The sequence below is a fragment of the Tauraco erythrolophus genome, chromosome 27 (assembly GCF_009769465.1).
Source record: "Tauraco erythrolophus isolate bTauEry1 chromosome 27, bTauEry1.pri, whole genome shotgun sequence".
Classification (NCBI taxonomy): domain Eukaryota; kingdom Metazoa; phylum Chordata; class Aves; order Musophagiformes; family Musophagidae; genus Tauraco; species Tauraco erythrolophus.
The window spans coordinates 2,068,420-2,089,250 of record NC_141491.1 but is presented as its reverse complement, the minus strand read 5'-3'; the positions used below and the strand labels follow the sequence as shown (position 1 = coordinate 2,089,250).

General features: G+C 49.9%; 2 protein-coding genes across 2 annotated transcripts; one reads left to right on the top strand and one right to left on the bottom strand.

Moving 5' to 3' along the window:
• Positions 1 to 214: 214 nt before the first annotated feature.
• IL10 (interleukin 10) lies at positions 215 to 3,449 on the bottom strand. The gene is made up of 5 exons (XM_009992386.2): positions 3,291 to 3,449; positions 1,821 to 1,883; positions 1,375 to 1,527; positions 587 to 652; positions 215 to 307 (listed from the first exon to the last, which is right to left on the bottom strand). Exons 1-5 carry the CDS (start codon positions 3,447 to 3,449, stop codon positions 215 to 217), a joined length of 534 nt encoding a protein of 177 aa, XP_009990688.1.
• A 14,862-nt stretch (positions 3,450 to 18,311) lies between these two features.
• Positions 18,312 to 20,255, top strand: LOC104374048 (interleukin-20). The gene is made up of 5 exons (XM_009980069.1): positions 18,312 to 18,470; positions 18,581 to 18,646; positions 19,452 to 19,604; positions 19,995 to 20,069; positions 20,178 to 20,255. Exons 1-5 carry the CDS (start codon positions 18,312 to 18,314, stop codon positions 20,253 to 20,255), a joined length of 531 nt encoding a protein of 176 aa, XP_009978371.1.
• Positions 20,256 to 20,831: the final 576 nt, after the last annotated feature.

Here is a 20,831-nt window from a genome sequence, read left to right as displayed (position 1 = left end):
TTTCTTCAAAACATATTGTAAACAATAACACTGAGGTATTAGAAGTAATAAATATTAAACTCAATTGTGAAAAAAATAACTTTCAAATACAATACTAAACTGGAAGTTCTTGACCTATGATAACTTAATCTCTCGTGTGCTCTTGCAGCCTAATGTGATTTCTGAAAAAAAAATAGCAGGATTTTGTGCGAAAGGTGTAGACCCGTGAGCGTTTTCACTTCCTTCTCTTCATCAGCAAGTACTCTTCGATGTAGTTGATGAAAATGTCAAACTCTCCCATGGCTTTGTAGACTCCGTTCTCGTTCATCTGCAGGTGAAAGCCAAGTCTGTTCAAGCCTGAACGTGATGCTACACATGATGCACAACCACTAGAAATATTCTCCCTCCACCGACATCTCCAGCTTCTTTGTCCAACCCCTCAGGGGAACCCGCCAGCTGCTCCTTTGAGCATCGCTCTCTGGATTTCTCTGCCTGAGGTATTTATGTAATTAAAGGCTTTTTTGGATTCTGTTCTCTGTCCTAAGTTGAAGCCGGCACTAAGATCCACTGCCTGGCCTCTGCGCAGCCGCGTGAGCAGGAATCTTACCTTCTGGAACGTCTCCTTGATGTGCTTTATGGTTTTGCTCCTGTTCTCACACATGAGGAACCTTTGCTGCAACGGGACAAGAGCAAAAGCTTCAACCACACAGGTTCCCTCCCCGGGGCGCGCGGCCGCGGCTCTCCCCTACTCCTGCCCCTCGTCAGTGCCACCCCACCGCTCTCCACCTTCCCCGCGTGGGGCTTTGTGGGGCAGCAGCTGCTGTTGCTTGGCACCGTGCGCTGATGAAAGGAACCCGGTGCCACCCGAGCACGGACCTCGAGCCCTTTCCCAGCCCCGTTGCCAGCGGGGCTTGGCGAGGGCAGCCCCGCGGTGCTCTCTGCCCGGGGCAGCGTTTGTCCCGTCTGACTCAGCCTGCGGCAGGTGATGCGGTCACGGCCGCGCCACGCTGGTTTTGGGAGGCATCCTCAGGAGCCACGCTGCTCCTGCACCCAGGTGAGGGACGGACCCTCCACCCTCCCACCCCTTATCTCTGCAGCCAGGTTCTGTTGGGTGGGGCTGGCTGCAAATAAGTGGCGTTTCTGAACGGAGCCTCTGAATCATCCTTATTTAACCGATAAAAGCCTGGAGAGCAGGGACTAGGAGAAACCTCACCCTTATGGGGTTTGCCAGACCTGACTGGCCAGAGCCCTGCTTCTCTGCACCATCCTGCCACCACGCTCCTGCTCCTAGGGAGACCCAGCACCCACTCCCCACCCTGCTGCTGGTCTGGGACTGGCCCTGCCTCGCCGCAGCACTGGTTTTGTCCCCCCTGTGTGGTGCTGAGCTCCACTCACACAACGCCTCATCATTATCTTCAGGTTGAGCAGCAGGTTGCCCAGCTCGCCCATGCTCCGCTGGTGGTGCGTGCTGGTCCTCATGGCGCTGGGCAGGACCTCCTCCATGTAGAACTGCATCATCTCCGACACCGACTGGCAGCCGAAGGTCCCCTGGGGCGAGAGGAGGTGACCACGTTGGGGCTGACCACCAGCACCCACGTGGTGGTTTTAAAAATCAAAAGCGCGGTGGCGGTCAGAGCGCTCGCGGCACGTGAGCACCACTCGCTGCGGCTGCGATGTGGGGGGAACCACGTGTCAACCCTGCCAGGCACACATGTGTCACTGCTCGGCTGGAGAACCCTCCTGGTGTCACATCAGGAGCTGCCCCCATTCCCAATGCTCTTCCTTTCCTGCACAGCACCGGCTGAAGGATCAAGGACTTAGATGAGAATTATAATTCTTACCTTAAATTCATCCTGCAGTTTGGAGCTGAGCAACTGGATGCTGAGTTCGTCATCTCTTGATTGCTGTAGAAGGATGCAATGGAAACGTGAGCTTCGCTGAGACAGTCACCACTCGTTTTTCACTTTGCCTCACCGAGCGATTGTTTCACTTGTTTTTGTTTAAGGTCTCCCTGAAGCAAAGGCAGAGAGCACCCAGCACCGTGCGCGGCGCGGTAACGGCAGGTACGGGCGTCACCCGTTCTTTGGTCCGTAATCTTGCAGTGCAACTACTGCCGGGTCGAGACAGCGAGAAAATGAAATCACCAGCTTCGGTGCCATCGATTTCGTTAGTGTGAAACTGCTCCCGCCTCTGCCAGCGCTGCACGTCCAGCTGCCCAGGGTGCTGGTGTGGGAGTGCTGGTGCAAACCGCACCGCTCTGCGCCTAGGTGTCACAGTCACGGCAGCCCCTGGACGTGAGGGATCCACCCCAGCCTGTGTGCCCACCGGCTCGCCAGGGCAGGAGGCTTTAACCCCCCCGCTTTTGTCATCTCTGCCAGTCTCCAGTGACAAGGCATCTGCGGAGGGTGCTGGTTCTTGCAGTGCCTCTGTTGCACCGTCGGCTCTGGAAGACCAGAGAGCTGCAGCGGGGTGGGCTGGCACCACCCGAAGCATCGCCCCATGGCTCCAAGGTACTTAAAAACTTTCCTGAGAAAAATATTCCTTCCCAACATTAACTGGGAGATTTGCAGCAAGCTTTAAATCTAAAGTCTTGACTGTGTTCATTTGATGGCAAATACAAGCTCTGACATGAGCCTGAGATTTCATCTGAAGAATTATCTTGGTTTATTGCCAGAACACGCTGACCTGAACTGGAATAGTGCCCCAGATGGGACCAACCATCCTGGTCGGCACCAGTACAACAACAAATGCTCTGGGTGTATCTCGTGCTGCTTTCTCAGCAGCCCCGAGGTGCCCGTTAGCTGCGATGCGAAGCGGGGACCTTTCCCAGGCACCGCAGCAAGTGCTGGTTGCTGCAGCGTTTCTCTAGTCATAAAATACCATGATCAGGCTTTTGTGGTTCTTTCAGAGAAAAAAATCTGCAGCAAAAAGCAAAAGGTTTCCCTTTTCTTCTAGCGTTGAATTCAGCGAGGCTGGACCTCGTTGCCCTGAAGAAGAGACTGTTTCCTTCCTATTAATTCAGTGAATAATTTCATCTGCAACATTTAGGGGGAGGTCTGACTAGTAAGGTGCACAAAAATTCATTATGAAATCTGTTGAGTTCATTGTAACTAAAACTAAGAAGAAAACCCTTGCATGTCATCTGTCAGAGAGCAGCGAAACTGAACTTCTCTTGCTCATCCCCGTCAGCCCACAGCACGATGCGCGACCAAGTAATTTCTGCTGGGAGGAAGCTGCCTTCCTCCTCATCCAAATCACTGAACATTGCAAGCAAAACGAGAAGGCGGAGAGACAGGCAGGGTTATACTTACAAAATAATCCTTAATTTCCTCAAACTTGATCCTCAGCTCTTTGAGCTGTGCAGGGAGGAGCTCGGAGAAGTGGAGGCAGCTGGGCTCGGAGGGCGAGCAGCGGGCAGGCAGGGTGCTGGCAGCCAGGAGCAGCAGGAGCAGGGCTGAGCAGGTTTGCATGCTGCAAAAACGAGCTGCTTGCCTCTTGGTCCAACTCTCGGGTGAATTTCACAGGAGGGTAAAAAGCAGATCTGTAGCCTTCACCTTGATGGAGCCCCTAATTTATACTCTCAAAACACCACTCAATTTCCTCTCCCCATTTCCTGGCGAGCAATATTGGGGTTTTAAGTCATTCATTAAAACCAAATGTCACTTGGGTTTCCCGTCAACTTGGGTTTCCTGTTCTCTTGACCCCCCTCCTCTCCTCACACCCCATCAAATCTTTTGTGCTTAGACTCTGCATTTTTTTTTCATTGCTTGCTTCTTGTAAATTTAAATGTGGCTAAAGAGGAAAGCTTCAGATACAATGCGAAGAAGAAAAGATGCTGTGTGAGGTTACTTTTGCATTCTCACAGTTACTTTTTATTTTTAGATGAATGCCCTATTGTTAGGGGAAAAAAAGTGTTTCTATTTTTAAACCTCCGTATCAAACCTGCCCGTAGGATCCCCAGCACCGTGCATAATTCAGCAGCTTTGCTTTTAATGAACCTCTACAAATACCCTGTCTCCTCCTTTGGCATTCTAATGCTATCCTGCAAATACACATAAGAATCTTCAATCTTAATTTTTAATTTTTTTTTCAGTTCTTGCATATGTCTGCTGAAGTTGATGTGAATTTTCGCCCCCTTCAGCTCCCAAACTTCAGCTGGTGTCATGCCTGGCTGCTGATGGGATTAGCCCTGGGATGCGGCGGAGGAGCCAGCCTGGCATGGACACGTTGCTGCTCCGGCTCGTGCACTGCTGCTCGCCCGGAGCAGCTGGTGGGAGCGGGGTCTGTGCCACGGGAGCTGCTATTTTAGCTCTGGTGCCTGGAGTTAAGTGGGTATCAGGCCATGAGGATTGCTGTTTCTGGCTCTTTAATCCTATTCGGTTTCCTAGAAATGGACATAAGCCCCATCCAAGGAACCTGGCGCTGCCTCTATGAACTGGGTGTACTCTGTTAACGGAGACTTATTGTCCCAGCTCTGATAAAATTACCAGTTCAGAGCTGAAGATAATTCCTCTGACGTCTCTCTTGTTTTCCGCTTTCTTTCATGCTCTCTTTCGATATGTACTAGTACACACCCCCCCTGCTTCCTTGTGATAAATATTTCACTGGCAAATTTGGGAATCTGTTCTGCGAGAAAGAGAAAGTGAAGATGAATTTGGCCTTTCTGAAATCAGAGGGGTTTGGTTTAGAAATAGGGTGTTCTTCCCAGCCTGCCTTCAATGCAGTGCTTCGGACAAATCGATTCTCATTTCCTTCACTGCACTGAACCTCTTTTATGTTGAATTTGCAAACCTCTGTGAAGGGACTTGTTGCAAAAAGAAATGCTGGAAAAATTGAGAGTATTGTTTTTTACTGTATATTTAGAGTTTTTCTTTTTTTTTTTTTATTTTTAGGAGCGAAAGAGAGGAATGTTTGGTGCACGTATGTGTGAGTAAGAGCAGAGGGGGTGAAACATTAGTAATTGAAGGGTTTGAGGCGGAGACAATGTGGGATTTTGTGTTCTGATTTGTTTTCTGTTTGTTGTTGGTGTTGCCTCTTCCAGAGGAGCTGGGGAAGCCTGCTCCCGCTGAATCACTGCAGGCACACTAGTTTATCTGAACCACAGCCTGTGTCATGTATTTGGTGACCCATTTTCCTTCCCCTGCTCTAACGCAGCCGTGCGGTTTCTCCCCTCGACTGCCAGCAGAAGCCATGAGAAAGGAGAAGGGCGAGCAGCAGCAGACAAAACCTGGTGGGTTTAAACTCAACCCGTTTCCGCTGGTAGGATCCCACCTCTCTCTGCTCCCCCCGTGGCTCCCACCCTGGGAGATGTTTTGCTCATTTTGAGTTAACTCAAAAATCTACCAGTTGATAAAGCTTCATTGCCAAGACCTGGACGGCTGCTTAAGTTTCATCAGGGCATGGGAACTGCTGTGGTAAGGTCCTGGTGGGTGCCATGCCCTCGGGAGCCCGTGCCTCGGAGTGGGTCCGTGGCCAGCCTGGCCCGTAGCTATTCGGTGAAGGATGCAGCCTCAGCTGCTTCTCTGCAAATCGGGTCCCCTGCAGTGGAGGGGTCACTCTCAGCCTCAGCTGTAGGTTTAGGTGCTGGTGCTTTTGTGGGATGCAAAGCAAATGGTCCTCGGGCACACAGGAACCTCCTCCACTGTAGGCAGGAGCCGGCGCGGTGCTGGGAGCCCTCCTTCCTCCCTGCCCAGGGGCTGAGCGCTCCGTTCCAAACTGCTCTTATTTTGGGGCCATCTGTGGGTCTCCATGAAGTCATCTCAGTTTGACACCTGGAGCGTGCCGAGCAGTTCTCAGTCTTGTGCAATTCCCTCCTCCCTGTTTTGGAACCTGGTTTATATATATATATATATAAAAATTTTTTTTTTTTGGTACGAGCGTAAGCCAGATGTGTCCATTCCACAAAGGAAACTCTGGCCTGCGCACGGCCGGCCCTCTGCTGTGTTTACCTGTGTTTCCTTTGCCGTGTCAGAGATCTTGACGGTGCAGTTTCGTTCTGACTCACTGTGCTTACTGCCGTGGAAACGCACTGACTCTGCAGTACTACGAAGCGGTTGCATGAATGAATAAAGCACCTTTTCCTAAAGAGTGTCCGGGGGCCGTGGGTGTATCTCTAAACCTTTAGGAAACAGCTTTCATGGTTGCCAAGAAGATCATTTCAGGAAGGAAAGTGTGTTACTCAAAAGCCATTCATGCACTTTTACCCCACCTCCCACAAACTTCTAAGAGCTGCATGTTCACAAGAAACGCTCCGCAGGACGGCAGAATGGCATTTCTGCACTAAAACAGAGACATTTCGGCAAACACCCTGGCACGAGGAAAGGTTTGTCCTGGACCTGGACCTGGACCTGGTTGACGTGTGCTGCTGACCCTGCACGAGCAGGGCTCGGGCTCGGTGGGCTCCAGGGTCCTGTCCTCTGGAGCAGGGTGGCATCTCACACTTCTCAATAAAGGGGCTGCCTATGTGTGTAGCTTTTCCTATGTTGGCAAAGCCTGATGTGGGCAAGTTTTTACTTTTTTTTTGCCTTCTGGGTCTCTCTCATTGCTTTTGGACAAAGGAACATTGTGTACTTAATGCACTGTGTATTCTAGATACAGCTTGGAGGATCCCCTAGATTTCCAGGCTATCATAATGGTGTGTTTCTTTCTTTGCTTTTCAAAAATTCCCCGTTTCTCATCCCCTCAGATTCGGGAGATCTGCTGCCAGTGACGCTCTGGGGGAAGCAGGGGCTCGATGGCCTTTAATTCACCTTGTCTGAAGAGCAGTGTTGAAGCAACAGCATTTGCTCTCTCAGCAGCCCCATCGCTGATGACTAATGGTTCCTGATGGGTGAAGCGCAAAGTGGACTGCTCTTTTTTTTTTTTTTTAAGAATTTTTTCTGCTGGCAAGGCATGACGTCGGATTTTTTGCTTCTGGAAATCTGCTTTCTAGCACTCTTTTGTCAGAATTTTTTGCAATGATGTGACTCACATCGACCTCAACAGGTAAATCCCAAATTACTCTTTGGAAATTTAACTAATGTCATTGGTTTGTCTTGTAACATCTAAGTGTCCCGAAATAGGTTACTAATCATGAATAGAAGACATTATTGGGACTTCTACTATGACACAGGGAGAGCCTTACATAAGAAGTTCTTAGCAGGTCCAAAACTTCCATTTGGTCTAAATCAAGCTGGAATTGTCACCGAAAAGCATGAAGTAATGGAGACTTCCTTCCATCTGTAGATTCAAGGATTTGGTGATTAACTTTTTTAATAGCATACATAACCCCTCAATATTTGGAAGTTTGCTGTAGCCTATGAGGCAGATGACAGAGAACAACATCTCTAATATCCTGCCCTGGGGTCTCAGGGTGTCCTCTGCCAACACAGAAGATCAAGCTGTGCTTTTTTCCCCAGGTTACACGTACTTTGCTGATTAAAGCCACTCTGACAGGGGTGTGCAGAGTCGGGGGGGTGGGAGCTGCAATACCCTCCCATCACTGGGTCTTCTGGCGAGCCCATCGGTGCAGCCTCCGGCCACGTGCCAGGTGAGCGGTGCTGCCCTCCTCCATGCGAGGCTGTTCCCGTTCCACGCGGGAGCAGTTACAAACGGAGGTGTTATTGCCTTTTTTCTCGTTTCTTTTCTCCTGCAATAAGTCGTTGCCAGGGATTCTCCGATGCTCACAGCCCTGTCCTGTTTCTGTCGTATAGAAACCGAGGAGATGTCAGTGCTGGCGTTGCAGGGAGTGGGGAGCGTGTGCTCCGAGCCAGCGGGGAGGATGAACGAGGCTTTGTCAGACGAGTTTGTCTGCAGGTAAGTTAAGAAGGTAAAAATATGAAAAAAAACCCTGAATACGTGGTCCATTTTGACTTACCCAAATATCCCTTGCCCTGCCATTTTTTTTTTTTTTTTTGAGCATCCTACAGAGGCAATTTTGAGCAACTCCTGCCTTGAACAAGTCATTTCACGAGTGCTGTTTTGATGAGTCTCTTTTTTTCTAGTTTTGATATTACTGGGATGCGTGGATCTTCTGGAGAACATTGTCTTTGTCATGACTTGGCATCAATGCTCTGACCGATAATACAAATACAAACTATTTATAGTTGTGAATGATCATAAGACAGAAACCAGTTATCACGGTTTGAGAAATCAGATAATGCAAACCAGCTGCTCGGAAGCGTAACGTGACCGTCGGGGTGAACTACGGAGGCAACTTCACTCGCTTTCCGCAGCATCAGGCCCTCGGCCTGAAGCCAACCATTGGCTTCGTCCCTCCTGCAGCGGAGTTTTGGGGTGGTTTTTGTCACAGAGTGCAGAGCAGCTCGTGCTGTGGGTTGAGAAATCCTGGGTTTTCTTTTCCGCCCCCTCAACGCTCCGAGAAGCACGTGCTGCGGCCGGCGATGCCGCACGTGACGGCGGGTGGTCCCCGGTGCCACCAAGGATGCTGTAGCATCCCCGGTGCTGCCAGGGGATTTCCCGTGTGGTCCCGCTGCGGTTTTCCGCTCCGAAATCATTTGTGTGATAATGGTGTGGCCCTGAGATTCCCCTGCAAGCCATGGGGCAGTGGCTGGAGCCCGGGCTCTGAGCCGGTGCATTGCTCAACCAGAAAAGAGAGCGATGGCTGAGCCAGGCTGTACTCAAATCTGACATTTCGGGGGCCCCTCTGAGAAGGGTCAGGGCAAAGGGAACCAGTTTGATGATGCAGATTCCCAGAATAATCAGCCCGAAGGCTGCTGCTGAGACTGCTGCCCTTTGGGGGGAAAATGCAATAAAATAGAATTGCTAGAAGGTTTTTTTCCGTTGGATTTGTTTATTTTAAGTCGAGGAATTTCTAGTTAACAGGCTCAGCACAGGGTGTGTGTCTGGCTGTGTCACAGGTAGGAGCAGGAAGAATAGTCTTTGCTTGACCTCACCTACATAAGCAGAGATTTCGTGATTAAAAAATGGTCCATCGGATGTGCTTTTCAGAGGGTTTTAAATATTTTGTTTATAACTTTCTTCATCCTTGTCTTCAGATCCCCCTTCTGTTTTCTTTTTACAGAGAGCAGGTGATGTAATCTGGCTGTTTCTCTGCGAGGTGTCTTAATTACAGAGACCCGAAGAAAAAGTGAACTTGAGTTATGAAAGGAGTAGAGTTTAGCAATTGGAAAGCTATTACTGAAATCGCATTGCTGCCAGGGGTACGACCTGCTTCCCTCCGCGGGAGCCGGGGCGTCTGCTCCGCTTCTGCTCACGCAGGTCTTGCTGGTGCTTCTTAGGTAATTATCCAGGATTTCTCTTTTGGTGGAAGTCCAAGGGAGGTTCATTTCAGTAAGGGGATCAGGCACTGAAGTCCCTTTTTGGATCTTGCTTTCTACGTAGCTTTTGAGGGCTGCAAGTAGGAAGCAGAAGATGAATCTGGATGGTGGAAAACCCCTCTTGCTGAAATGGTGTTCGAAAAAAAAGAAGGAAAAAGAAGAAGAAGAAGAGGAAGGAGAAAGATCTGAAGCGAACTTCCTCTGCCAGCTGCCTCCTGCCTGTCGGGAAAGGAGAGATTGGCGATTCAGTGTGTGCTCCTTGGAAGAGGCTGGCAGCCTGTTTGCTGAAAATACAGAGTCAAATGTCAGAGCTGCAATCCTTGCGATGCCCCTGAGTCATGGTTATGGTTAAAGGGATTCTGTCGGTCGCTTCGCGCAGCGGGGAGATGTGCTGCAGGTCACCGAGTCTGCAGTTTTCCATTGAGATCAGAGGACACTGTGGTTCTGCCCGGGCTGTGGTGGGATGGCCGATGTCCTGCGACCAACCCGGCCCTCCCTGAGTGTGCCAGGGTGGGGGCAGAGCCATACGGTGGGTTCTAACAAGATAAACCTCTGGAAATCCCTGCATCCAGGGCAGTCGGTGCTGAGTTGCCTGTGTTTTCTCACTTCCACAGGGACGAGTATTATCAAATAAGGTAGGCAGTAGGGAAGATGCGTGGCTGTGACTTGCCAGTATAAGCTCTTTTTGCTGTCCTTACCCTCCCACCTCTCTCTACCCTCGAGCTGGGACCGGAGCAGGCAGAGCTCCCGTCCCTGCCCGACGTCGGGTGCCTCCGCCCGGGCTCACGTGCGTCCAGCACCATCGAAACCAGCTTTGACCCCTCTCGGTTGTGAAATTGAGACTCAAGTCCCGAGTTGATACGTCCTCAAGGCAATATTAACCCAGCCAAAACCGAAACCTGTGCTGAAGAGCTGGGCTATGTACAGAACCACAGCTAATTTACTGAAATGTAGGTTTCAGTTTTGGTGAAAGCTAAATCTATGAGCGCTCTGACTGGCTATTGGAGTGATTCATTTGCTCCCCGGATAATTCAAAAATCGAGCTGATAGCAGCGAGCACTCAGTTTCTCCTCTATTAGGTGTCATTTAGTGCCTGCATCATCAGCACGTTTCACCCTCCCGGGCAAACCCAGGCACGGTGTGGGACAGCTCGAGGGCTCGCTCGCATCCCAAGTCAAGCTCGGTTTTCTGAAAAATGCCCTGCGTGACTTTTGCTATCCCATCAGTTTTTAGTTCTTCCAAAAACAAGGACAGAGGAACACAAGAGGTACATGCGTTTCAGCAGACCGCGGTCTGGCATCTGCCATGCCACTGCCCGGAGCCCAGTGCCAGCCCCAGCAGTGTCAGTCCCGGTGGCAGCGACAGCAGCAGCGTATGTGATGGCTGTTTCCCATCTCTCCTGGCATCACTGTGATTATTTGAAAAGCCACGCTGTTCAGAGCTCTGTGTGAGGCTTTGGAGAAGGAAGTGAGGGGTCGTTTGATATTTCAACAAGAAACAACCCCCCTGCCCAGCAGTGCCCTTGCCAGCTGTGCCAGGTGTGCATTAAAGGCTTTGCTCCGCTGTTGCTTACCCAGGAGCACAGATAATTACCCCTGATAACTCTCTGCACTCGCCGTTGCTCTGTTATCTGTGATTATTTTTTCTCCCTAAATCTCTATGATGTGCTCCAGACAGCTCCTGATAACTGATGCCATTTTCCATGGCTGTTCCTTTGAATTTTCAGAGTAAAGAACTTCAGCTTTAGTTTTCTAAACGTAAACAAACCTTTTCCAAAGAAGAGCCCATTGATGGGGAACAGCACCCCAGAGCTGCCTGCACAACCTCTTCTGAGTCACAGGAGCATCCACGGGCTTCAGCTGGGGATCCCCAGGCTCACTATGGAAAATCTCTATCCTTGGAATGAGCTGTTTTCTTCAATTTTGGCTAATTTTATTTTTGTCTCCTCTTTGGTTCTCTGTCTCATGTCTCTTTTCGATTGCCCACTTTCCAAGGAGCAAACTTGCTTTGTCAGCAGCATAACCCATCCTGCATGGGAGCCCCCTAGGACAAGGGGAGCATCAGGAGGGCTGGTAACGCCAATTATGATTGTGGCGCTAATTGCAGGAGAGAAAAAAGTTGCAAATGAGAAGCGAGCGTAGTAAACAAACCTGACATCTGCAGAGAAGGTGTGCGTGGGGACTTCTTGTGGCTTTTGAAAATGGAAGTTTGATATTCTTGGGTCATTTTTCGTAGTCACCGATCGCAGCTCTCTCCCTCGGAAAGACCTTTCAAGAAAGTTTCGTTTCTCTGCGAAGTGTTGGTCGTCGCTGCAGCTTTGCCAGGCGGCGAGGGCACGGCCGGGCAGCTCGCAGCCTCCCCTCCACCTCGGCACTTTCTTTTCTGTACATCGCCATCACCATTCGATAGAGAGGCCCAGTTGCTAATTTGTCAGGTGGCCACATCAAAAACGTTCTGAAACCTCCAGGAAACTGAAAAACCCTCGTTCACGAAGCCTGTGTTTGATCTCGTTGCAGGGTTGAGTCTTTGAAATGTGTGCGTGTTTGGAGACCGGTGCCGATCTCGGCACGGGCGTTGGGCTTCACGTCGTTCTCTGGGGCACTTCTGTTCATCTTCAAGGGCAGGGCAGTGCTTTTCAGGCAACTTTACCCCGATTTTTTTTTCTGAAATAGCCAATTTCCTTCCCATGGTGTGAAAAAAAAGAAAAAGAAAAGAACCAAACTACCGAAATTCACTCTCTGGCTGGGAAACCTTGCTGGAATGATCACAAAAGAGTGACGTGTACCCAAGCAGGGGCATGGCTAAACCTTTTGGATAACTCCTGAGCTGTGGCAGTTTTGGGATGAAAATTACCCAAGAGGGATTTGATTTTCCAGCCACTTCCTGACGTTAGCAGGAATGTGTTGAACTCCCCTGGGCTTGTCCCTGGCATCACCCACAGCTCGTGCACTCGCCTGATGTGAGCACAGCACCATTTTGGCCGGACGTGTGACTTTCTGAACATGAGCTTTGCCAGGGACCCACCGGGCACAGAGGTGGCTGCTGAGACCCGAGCGCCGGATGGCTGAAGCCGAGCTGGCAGGAGCTGCTCTTTTGCTGTGCTATTAAATTGTGAAGACCTGAAATATGCATTTCCCTTTGGGGAAGATGCCATTTATGATAACCAAAATACCAGTTCACGTTTTATCAAAACAGGGGAAGCAACACCCCCCCACCCCGGTGACTAAATTAATGGTTTTCTGCAGAACAGATCTGTCGGTGTGTGAGATCCTCCACCACGCTTTTCCTCTTCCACAAAGGTGAATCTTAGAGGAGGGGGGGGGAAAAAAAAAGCACTCCTTTTTTGCATTTTTAGTTTTTTTTTTCACCCTCTTTGAGTGAAATCCTGGCCCGGTGGTGGCGCTGCCATGGGTGAGTCACGCTGACGAGTGTCACATCTGCTCCATGAAGGCGGTGGCTGAGGCAGTGTCGTTTTCTGTGACGTGCAGCCCTACGCAGCCGGGCACCCACCGTGACTTGGCCAAGAACATCCAGCAAGGAAGGGGTGAGCCACCTCCAGAAATGGGGTGATGCTCCCCAGGAGAGGTGGCACTGTCCCTTTTCTGGTGAGACACACACCTGGGGACATGGTGGGCTGGGCTGTAGGTAACAAGAAACGGCAGAAACAGCCTCAGAGAGACAGTCATGGGTGATGCTCTAAATCAGAGTGATTCAGACACTGTCTCGGGGTTGGGAACACTCTCCCAGGCTCTCCTGAAGTCCCCTCGGTGTTGGGAAAGGAGCTGCTCTACCCGTGATGGGAAGTCCTAAAGCTGCTGAGAGCCCAGAGCACTGTGGACCACTTGGGAAGAAATCCTGGAAAACAGCCCGAAGTTTTGCTCCCATGGCTTTGGACATCTCTGGAGCTTGGCTGAATAAAAGGTGCATTTCCTTAAGCCGAGCAGTGCTGAGCCTGTCCCTCCCCAAAAGGCAGTACTCAGTGTTTGATTTTCAGAATTATTCGAGTGGTTATGATTAGAAACGTGACCGAGAAGAGGGCACACAATGTACCACACCTATCAGCCAATAACTCCTTGCAGAGTTTTTTTTCTGAGTCATTTGACGAGTTTACCGAGAAAAACAATTTTTTTACTTTTGTCAGCAGCATTGCAGAGCTGGGGCTGGATGAGCGGTGGGGCTGGCAAGTGGCAGGGCTGACGAGTGGCAGGGCTGGCAAGCGGCAGGGCTGGTGAGCAGCAGGGCTGGCAAGCCCGCGGCGTAACCGGCCCCTGGATTCTGGTGATAATGAACTGCTCTAATTAAGAGGCAGAAGAGCAGGCAGAGTTTTGGAGGCTGGGAGAGGGTGTTGACAGCCACGGAGCACGTTTCCATCGCAAAGAGCAAAGCGGGTCGGTGCAGAAGCTCGTGGAAAGGGTGACGATGGGGCAGGTGACACCCGTCCGGGCGCTGGTGTCAATCCCTGGATTTCAGGATGACGGTGCCAGATTAGCACGTGTTCAAACGAGATTTGAAACGGGCTCTGGGTTGGAGGGCCAGGTGATTGCTTGACAGTTAAACCTCTGATTTTTAAGGCGCTGAGAACTACTCAGAGCTGCAGCACAGCACTAATCTTCCCATTAGCTCCCAGCTGGGATGAGGGTAGGATGGTCTGACAATGAACACCACTGCAAGTACATAAGAAATTACTCTAGTGCACAAAAAACGAGTGGAAACATTTTTTTCTCCCTGTGGAAACAGAATTCTCTTCCTATGGCAAGGGTTTTGGTGCGCTACAGTGTGATCAGGAGAGATGTAAAGTCCTACAAGCATTTTTGTTCCAGGTGGCCAAGTTGGTTTTTGTGGATCTTTTCCTGAAGGATGTCAGGAAGAGTTCCTGAGGTCAGATATTGTTGCTAGACTTTGTTATGAAAGTCTTGATTTTTCTTTTATTAAAATTACTGGAGGCATTTCTGTCATTCACATTGACTAGTGCTGGGATCTGTGTACACACCATTATGAGGCTCATATCTGAAATGCTGGTGTACCTAAAGCTGGTGTGAAATATGAGTTATGACAAAGAATGGTGAACCAAGACTAGTCTGTAAAGTATTATCAGATCTCCTCATAGCATGAAACTACATTGTAATGCACTATTGAAACTGGTACCTTATTGCTATGAAACACTTTACTGGAAACCTAATGTTAACGCGTGCCTGTGGTCAGTTCTTGTCGCTGCAGATCAGAACAGCTTGGTTATTTTTTGAAGGATTTCTTTAGGAGAAAACAAAAGCTTTTGGATATTTGGAGGGAATAAATGTGGAGCTGTGTCAGCAGCGATCACGCTGAGCAGTTCTGCAGTAACTCGGGGTAAGTGGCGTGCACAGGGCACGGCTCTCCGGTGCTGGTGCTGGAGCGGGGCCGGGAGCTGCCGCCGCGTTTCCCCGATGCCCCCAGCCGGCGGTGAGTAGGTGTCTCGTCTCCTGTCATGCTCCCGGCCTCTCCGGGAACGTCTGCTCCATTACTCATTTCACCGAGGCAGTTGTCTGCAGCAGCCTGGCGCTTTCTGCTGTTCCTGAGATGTTTCTGTTACCATAGCAGCGATGCCAACCCTGCACGCTTGGCCGTCTGCATGCCAGGGTGAGGCCGAGCGCTGGTGGGTGCCAGCGGCAGCCGGAGTTTGTATAAACGACAAGCTAATGATGCACAGGGGGTGCATCATAAAACCAGGGCTCAGTTTTTAATTCCCTGGCAGGGGGGCAGCTGGCGAACGACCCTCCGTGCTGCCTTTGCTTGTTGTTTGGGTCATAACTGCTTTTAGTGTGCCCTGTCACAACGTGCCTGCCATAAAATCCCGAGGGAGGAGCCCTCCCGGTAGCGGGGAGCTGCCTGGAAGGGCTCCCGGGGAGCGGACCACTTCCCCACCCAGCGCTCCCCAGTGCTGCCGTACGCGAAAGGCTCAATTATTCCGAGAGCGCCCGGGGGAGCCAGTTCCCATTTTACTGTCTGAGCTCATCCGCGTCGTCACGCTGCCGTGTTTCAGAAATCCCTATTTCTCCTTTTCCTCTTCCTTCCCAGAGCACATGAGAAACAGCTTGCTGTTTTATTGGGGATGCTTGCAGGGTGCTGCAGCTGGCGGGCAGGTGATGAGAGCCTCCCTGGGACAGGCTGCCCACGGAAAGCCAAGCCTGGCTGATTCACTGCCACCAGGACTCAGTCCAACGCACAGTGCGGTCCCTGCTGATGCCATCCCATCTGCTCCCAACAGCGAGGGTTTTGGACCTCCTGCAGCTCCAGCACTTGGGCTGATCACTCACTGCACATGTGGTTTTTCATTTTTTATTTTGAAGTAGCGGGATTGTCTCCCCCTCCCGACCCGGTTGTTCTCCCCCTCACCCATGCTGCTGCTGCCGCCTTGGCCCGTGGTTGGTGAGAGGGCCGGGAGGTCGAGGGATGCCCACCCAGGACCGTGCAAGAGGCCTGGAATGGAGCAAGCCCCTGGACCCCAATAATAAGACGTTTCTCTCCTGTTTCCCTGTCACTCCAGCATCCATCTTTCCTCCACCAGCCTGGCTGGCAATTTTTAACTCATGACTGTTTTCTTGCCTGCTGGCATTTGGCTGACCTGTCTGGAGCGTCAGTTCAGTTACCAAAAGGAAAAAAAAAAAAAAGAAATCCCTTTTTCTCATCTGCAATTTACATAATTAAGTAAGAGCTCGTTGCCTCTTTCCCCGTTTGCTCACCGAGGCTGGGTGTGCACTGGGTTGCCTGGGAATGATGCTGGTGCCGCTTCCTCTGCTCCGGGCAAAACTTTCGCTGCGATGACAGGCAGGAGCTGGGAATTGGGGGAGGAAGGAAGGGACCAACCGCCATGTGCTGCCGAGGGTCCCTCCAGCACCTCTGCAAGGGCGAAGGCACCCGCACCCTGCTGCAGATTTGGACCTGCCTTTTGGCCGCTTTTCCAGTGCGAAGGCACTGGCGTGAGGGAGGCGTGTTTGGGGCGTTTGGGGCAGTTTCAGCAATACTGTCTGCAATACTATGACTAGCCTGGGCATAAAATCTCTTTGCCTGGTCTTCCCCTGATGACAGATACACGCTCGAGATTGAGCTCGGTTATCAATAAATTACTCACCCAGCAAAACGTTACGGAGCAGCCCTGGCCCACAGGCAGTGGCACACAGATAGATCCGCGTTGCAACAGCCACGTGCTCAGGCTGCTGCTCTCAGCCAGAGCATCACGGCTGCTCCGGAGGTTGGCTATGGCATTAGACGGGCGTCTTTGCCACCTCCGTGCCCTCTAAGCCCCTCTGACCTTCCCTACTGGGTATAGGTAGTTCAAGAAGTTTCTTTAACTGCTCATTTTTGTTCCTAGGCTGGACTTAGCTATCTCCGGAGGGGTTACAGAAATAACCAAACTAATCTCGGAGACATAAGTGTGGTGAACCACCTGGGTTTTGCACCAGTATTGCCATGTTCATGTGATGGCATGTCCCAGCTGGCAAATGCTGATTCCCTGGGGACCATCTGTATCTGAAACACTGCTATGAGGACGTGCCTGGTCTGCTCGAGGACCTTGGCTCTATCAGTTTTCCCAGCAGCTAATACTTGCGGCAGGGTAATCATAGACTTTGCAGTTAAAGTCTTTGCTTGTGGGTAAAACTTCCCTGCTGCTGCTGGGCTGGTGGACTTCTGAAGGTTTGAGTGAAGTTTCTGTCCTTCTACAGGGTGATAGCTTTGGACTGTGCATCATGATCACCGAAGTCACCCGTGCTCCTGAAAACCAAGTGACTTCTCCTGGCACCACAGTGGGAGCTGTGCCATCCCAAAACCTCCCAATACTGGGGGCATGGAGATGGAGATCAGTGTCCACCCGCCTGAAGAGCAAGCCTGAGCGCAGGGTCCCCCGTACGCGGCACGTGAAGGCCCCGTGTGCCAGGACAGCGACGGAGAAAGGTCTTGCCAACTCTCTGAGTCACACTATTTTAATAGCACGCCATGTCCTACTGCCAGAAACCCTCCTACATTGGGGGGTTCGCACCACTGGCATCCCGGGGGGGTGACACTGCTCGAATTCCCATGCCCCAACACCCCCGTGGGAGCCAGGAATGGCCCCGTTCCGGGGGGCTTGGCAACGCAGCTCTGTGCCAGGGGCAGCCCCCAAGCTCGGCGTTTTGGGGATGGAACCCCCATGATGGTCCCTCCTTTTGGTCGCGTCCTTCTTCCCGAATGAAAAACGATAGGGTGATGCCAGGATTTCCCGCCTCCGTGGGTTAGGGAAACACCTATGGGTGAGAGAGCTGGTCCCTTTCACTAGCTCATTAATTCAGCAAATTGCAAAGGGAAACACATGCTGGGAAAAGCAAGAAAAATCCCAAAAGTTAATCCAAGAGTTATTTCCTCCCGATACCTGGATAAAAACGCATTCTTCGGAGCTCTTCAGGTCAGAAGGCAGCGAGACAGGTGAACCCACATCAAAGAACAAGGTAAAATAAGGATTTTGCCATTTTGCTCCATGCTCTCGTGTCTATTTCCTTGTATTCCTACAATGTGTCTCTGAAAGACACATTATTGTCTTTTCCACTACACAAAATGTCTTTTCCATTAACATCCTTAATTTTCAGTGCTAACAAAACTTGTGTTTGAAGTATGCTGTTTCTGAGGGAAAGCATTTTTTTTTGTGATCAGACTTTGGGATCTGCTGCTTTCAGTTGCAGTAGACTTTTAAAAAATTAATTTATCTATATTTATTTTTCTGATGAAAAATTTTCAGAAAAGCTTTATCTAGTCATATGTAATCTTTTACTGGCTTGTTTTTTGGTTTGTTTTTTGTTGTTGTTGTTGTTTTTCCTCTTTTGACATCTTCTGTTAAATGTTTAGTTATGTTTCATTTTTTTATCTCTTGCATGTGGGGAGAAAAGAAGAAATGGGTAAGAGATACCAGTCAGTGTGGGTTTTTTAATTCACGTGTAGTTATACAATATAAAATATGTATATTTTCATAAGCATCACAATTGTGTTATTCAGGAAAGACAGTGAGGCGATGTTGTCTTCCTTGAGCAGGTCTGCCAGGCAGCCAGCATGAAGAGATCCCACTTGTTCCTCTGCCTGTTCTCCATGTTGTCCTGGCTGAATTGGGCGCCGGCAGCCGGGAGCAAAATCTTCCACTTCGGACCCTGCAGGATTTCAGTGAGCGTGACCGAGATCAGGTCTGGTTTCACCGCCATTAAAGCCAACATCGTGAGTATCTCTCCGGGCTCCCGTGGAGCTGAGGAAGCTCTTTAGCCAGCTGCTCCCAAAGCCCTCCGGAGCCAGCCCGTACATCACCATCTCCATCTTCTCCCACACAGCAAGCCAGAGACCCCATCAAGACCCTGAGCATCTTGTCTCACCCGCAGTCTCTGCACAAGGTGAAGGTAGGTCTCCTCACTGTGTCTCCGGATTTTCTGTGGATCATTTTGACCAGCCAGCATCCTAACCCCACTCAGGAGGTGCACCAGCTCAGGGCGTTTGGGGCAGAGTTGTTCGATACCACGACTTCTTCTAAGTTCCTGTGAAACACAGACGCTGGCAGCCAGCACAGGTCAGGGAGGATAAAGTGATGTGGATCACGTACACGAAAAGAGGTGGGTGTCCCACTGCCGGTTCCTGCACCGGGCTTTCGCCCTGACTGTCTTTCCAGAAATGATGGGCAGAGATTTTTTTTTTTTGGTTATTGTTGCATGTGATGCTCCAGTTACAGGAGCTTGAGCTGAGGCTCCGCACCACCTCGGGCGGTGGAGGCATAGCAGGGTGAATCAGGATTTGGGTAGAAAGCTATTAAAGAATCCAAAAGGCGGTGAATGTGATCTTGGAAGATGAAATATATTATAAATAAGCATTTTGCAGCTCTCTTACACTTTAAGGCACTAGATGTGGGCTGCTGCTTCAGGTCTTATCCTCTAATACCCAGCTACAAAATCGGCTAATTATTTTATTTCCTCAATGAGAGGTGCTGAGGATGGATCTTCTGGAAAGTCAGTCTAAAATAATTTCCTAGGTGTGTTACCAATTTACATCAGGCACCACTGAAAAAGCTTTATATGAGTCAGACCATCCCACTGTGCTCAGCTACCGTGCTTGGTGTTAGAGATGGTTTATCCTAGAGCGGGGCGGAAAGGCTGTGACTGCAGGTTTAAAGCACTTTGGAAAACCTTTTAGAAATTAAGTTTATTCCTTAAGTCTTCAGATAGATGCTGCATCATCCTTCACCTCTTCAACTTCTACGTGGACAAAGTCTTCAAGCACTGCAAGACCGAGGACTCGTACATCAACCGAAAAATCAGCAGCATAGCCAACTCCTTCCTCAGCGTGAAGAGGAAGCTCGGGCAGTGTGTAAGTCTTGGATTTTGCTACGGTTTAGTTTCGTCTGTCAGTTAAACCTAAGTGTTTCATAAAGGTACAAAATCTTTTCTTATAATAATGGTTTTAACGAGAATACGGAGAAGGGTGATGTGAGGAGTGCGTGTGTCAGCTGAGAAATTTTTGTACTTGCCACTCATCATCCGACTCCCACGTTAGTTCTCAAGAACGATATTTATCCAGTCCCTCTGTCTATCAGAGTAAACTCTGTTCTTAGCTGACATCCCATCTAAGGACCTGCAGCCTTTTCCAGAGCTTAACAAGGTCTCAGTCTCTGCAGTAATTTCCAGCATAATTAGAAACTGATCTCTTATTTTTAAAAACTGAGCCCCCCAACTAATGAATTCTATCTTACTTCTCTAGCATGAGCAAAACAAGTGCCTGTGTGGACAGGGATCTGTTGAGAAATTTAAGCAAATACTTGCCAACTATGAAGGGGTAAGTTGATGACTTAAGTCTAGTAATGAATGCAGATATGGAGGTTCTCTTTACATTGGGTTGTACTCACTGTCTTTGCTTACAACTTGTTGCTGTTTATCATTTCAGCTGAATGTCACATCTGCAGCAATTAAATCCCTGGGTGAGCTGGACATCCTACTAGACTGGATGGAGAAATCTCATTAGAAAGCAGAAGGCATTAACGAGCCACCAACAGCCGGGGCTGACGAAGCTGCTGGGACATTGCACACACCAGTGGTGTATGGGAAAATGATGTACTGTATCAGTGCAGTTTGACACTGGTTGCAGCTGTGCTCGGTCAGACACTGGGTGTTTTCCTGGCCAGCTACACAGGCGAATGCATCCGCAGAGTCTTGCATTAAATGGAAATAGTGAGTTTGATCCAATCAGCACAGCACTCGCTTGGCTGACTTCTATCAAAGGATACTCTCCAAGGGAAAATCTAAAAGGGTTTTTCTTGCTAGCGGACATAAGCTGTGATCATTTAATAAAAGTATGGTTTAAATTATAAAATTTTTGTATAGAGAATGTATATTCACAAGCGCTGAGTGCCCACTGGAACGACTCTGGTGTAGTTAATGCTGCAGAGCAGTGCTCATAGACCTGAGCTCTGTCTTACGTGACTGCTGCTGCTGATTGCTCTGGCTGAAACAAGGGACACAGGGTGACAAATGCTTCCAAGAATAGGTCCTAGCAGGTATGTCAGGCCTGAGATGTCTGTGTTTCCTTTTGAGATGATAT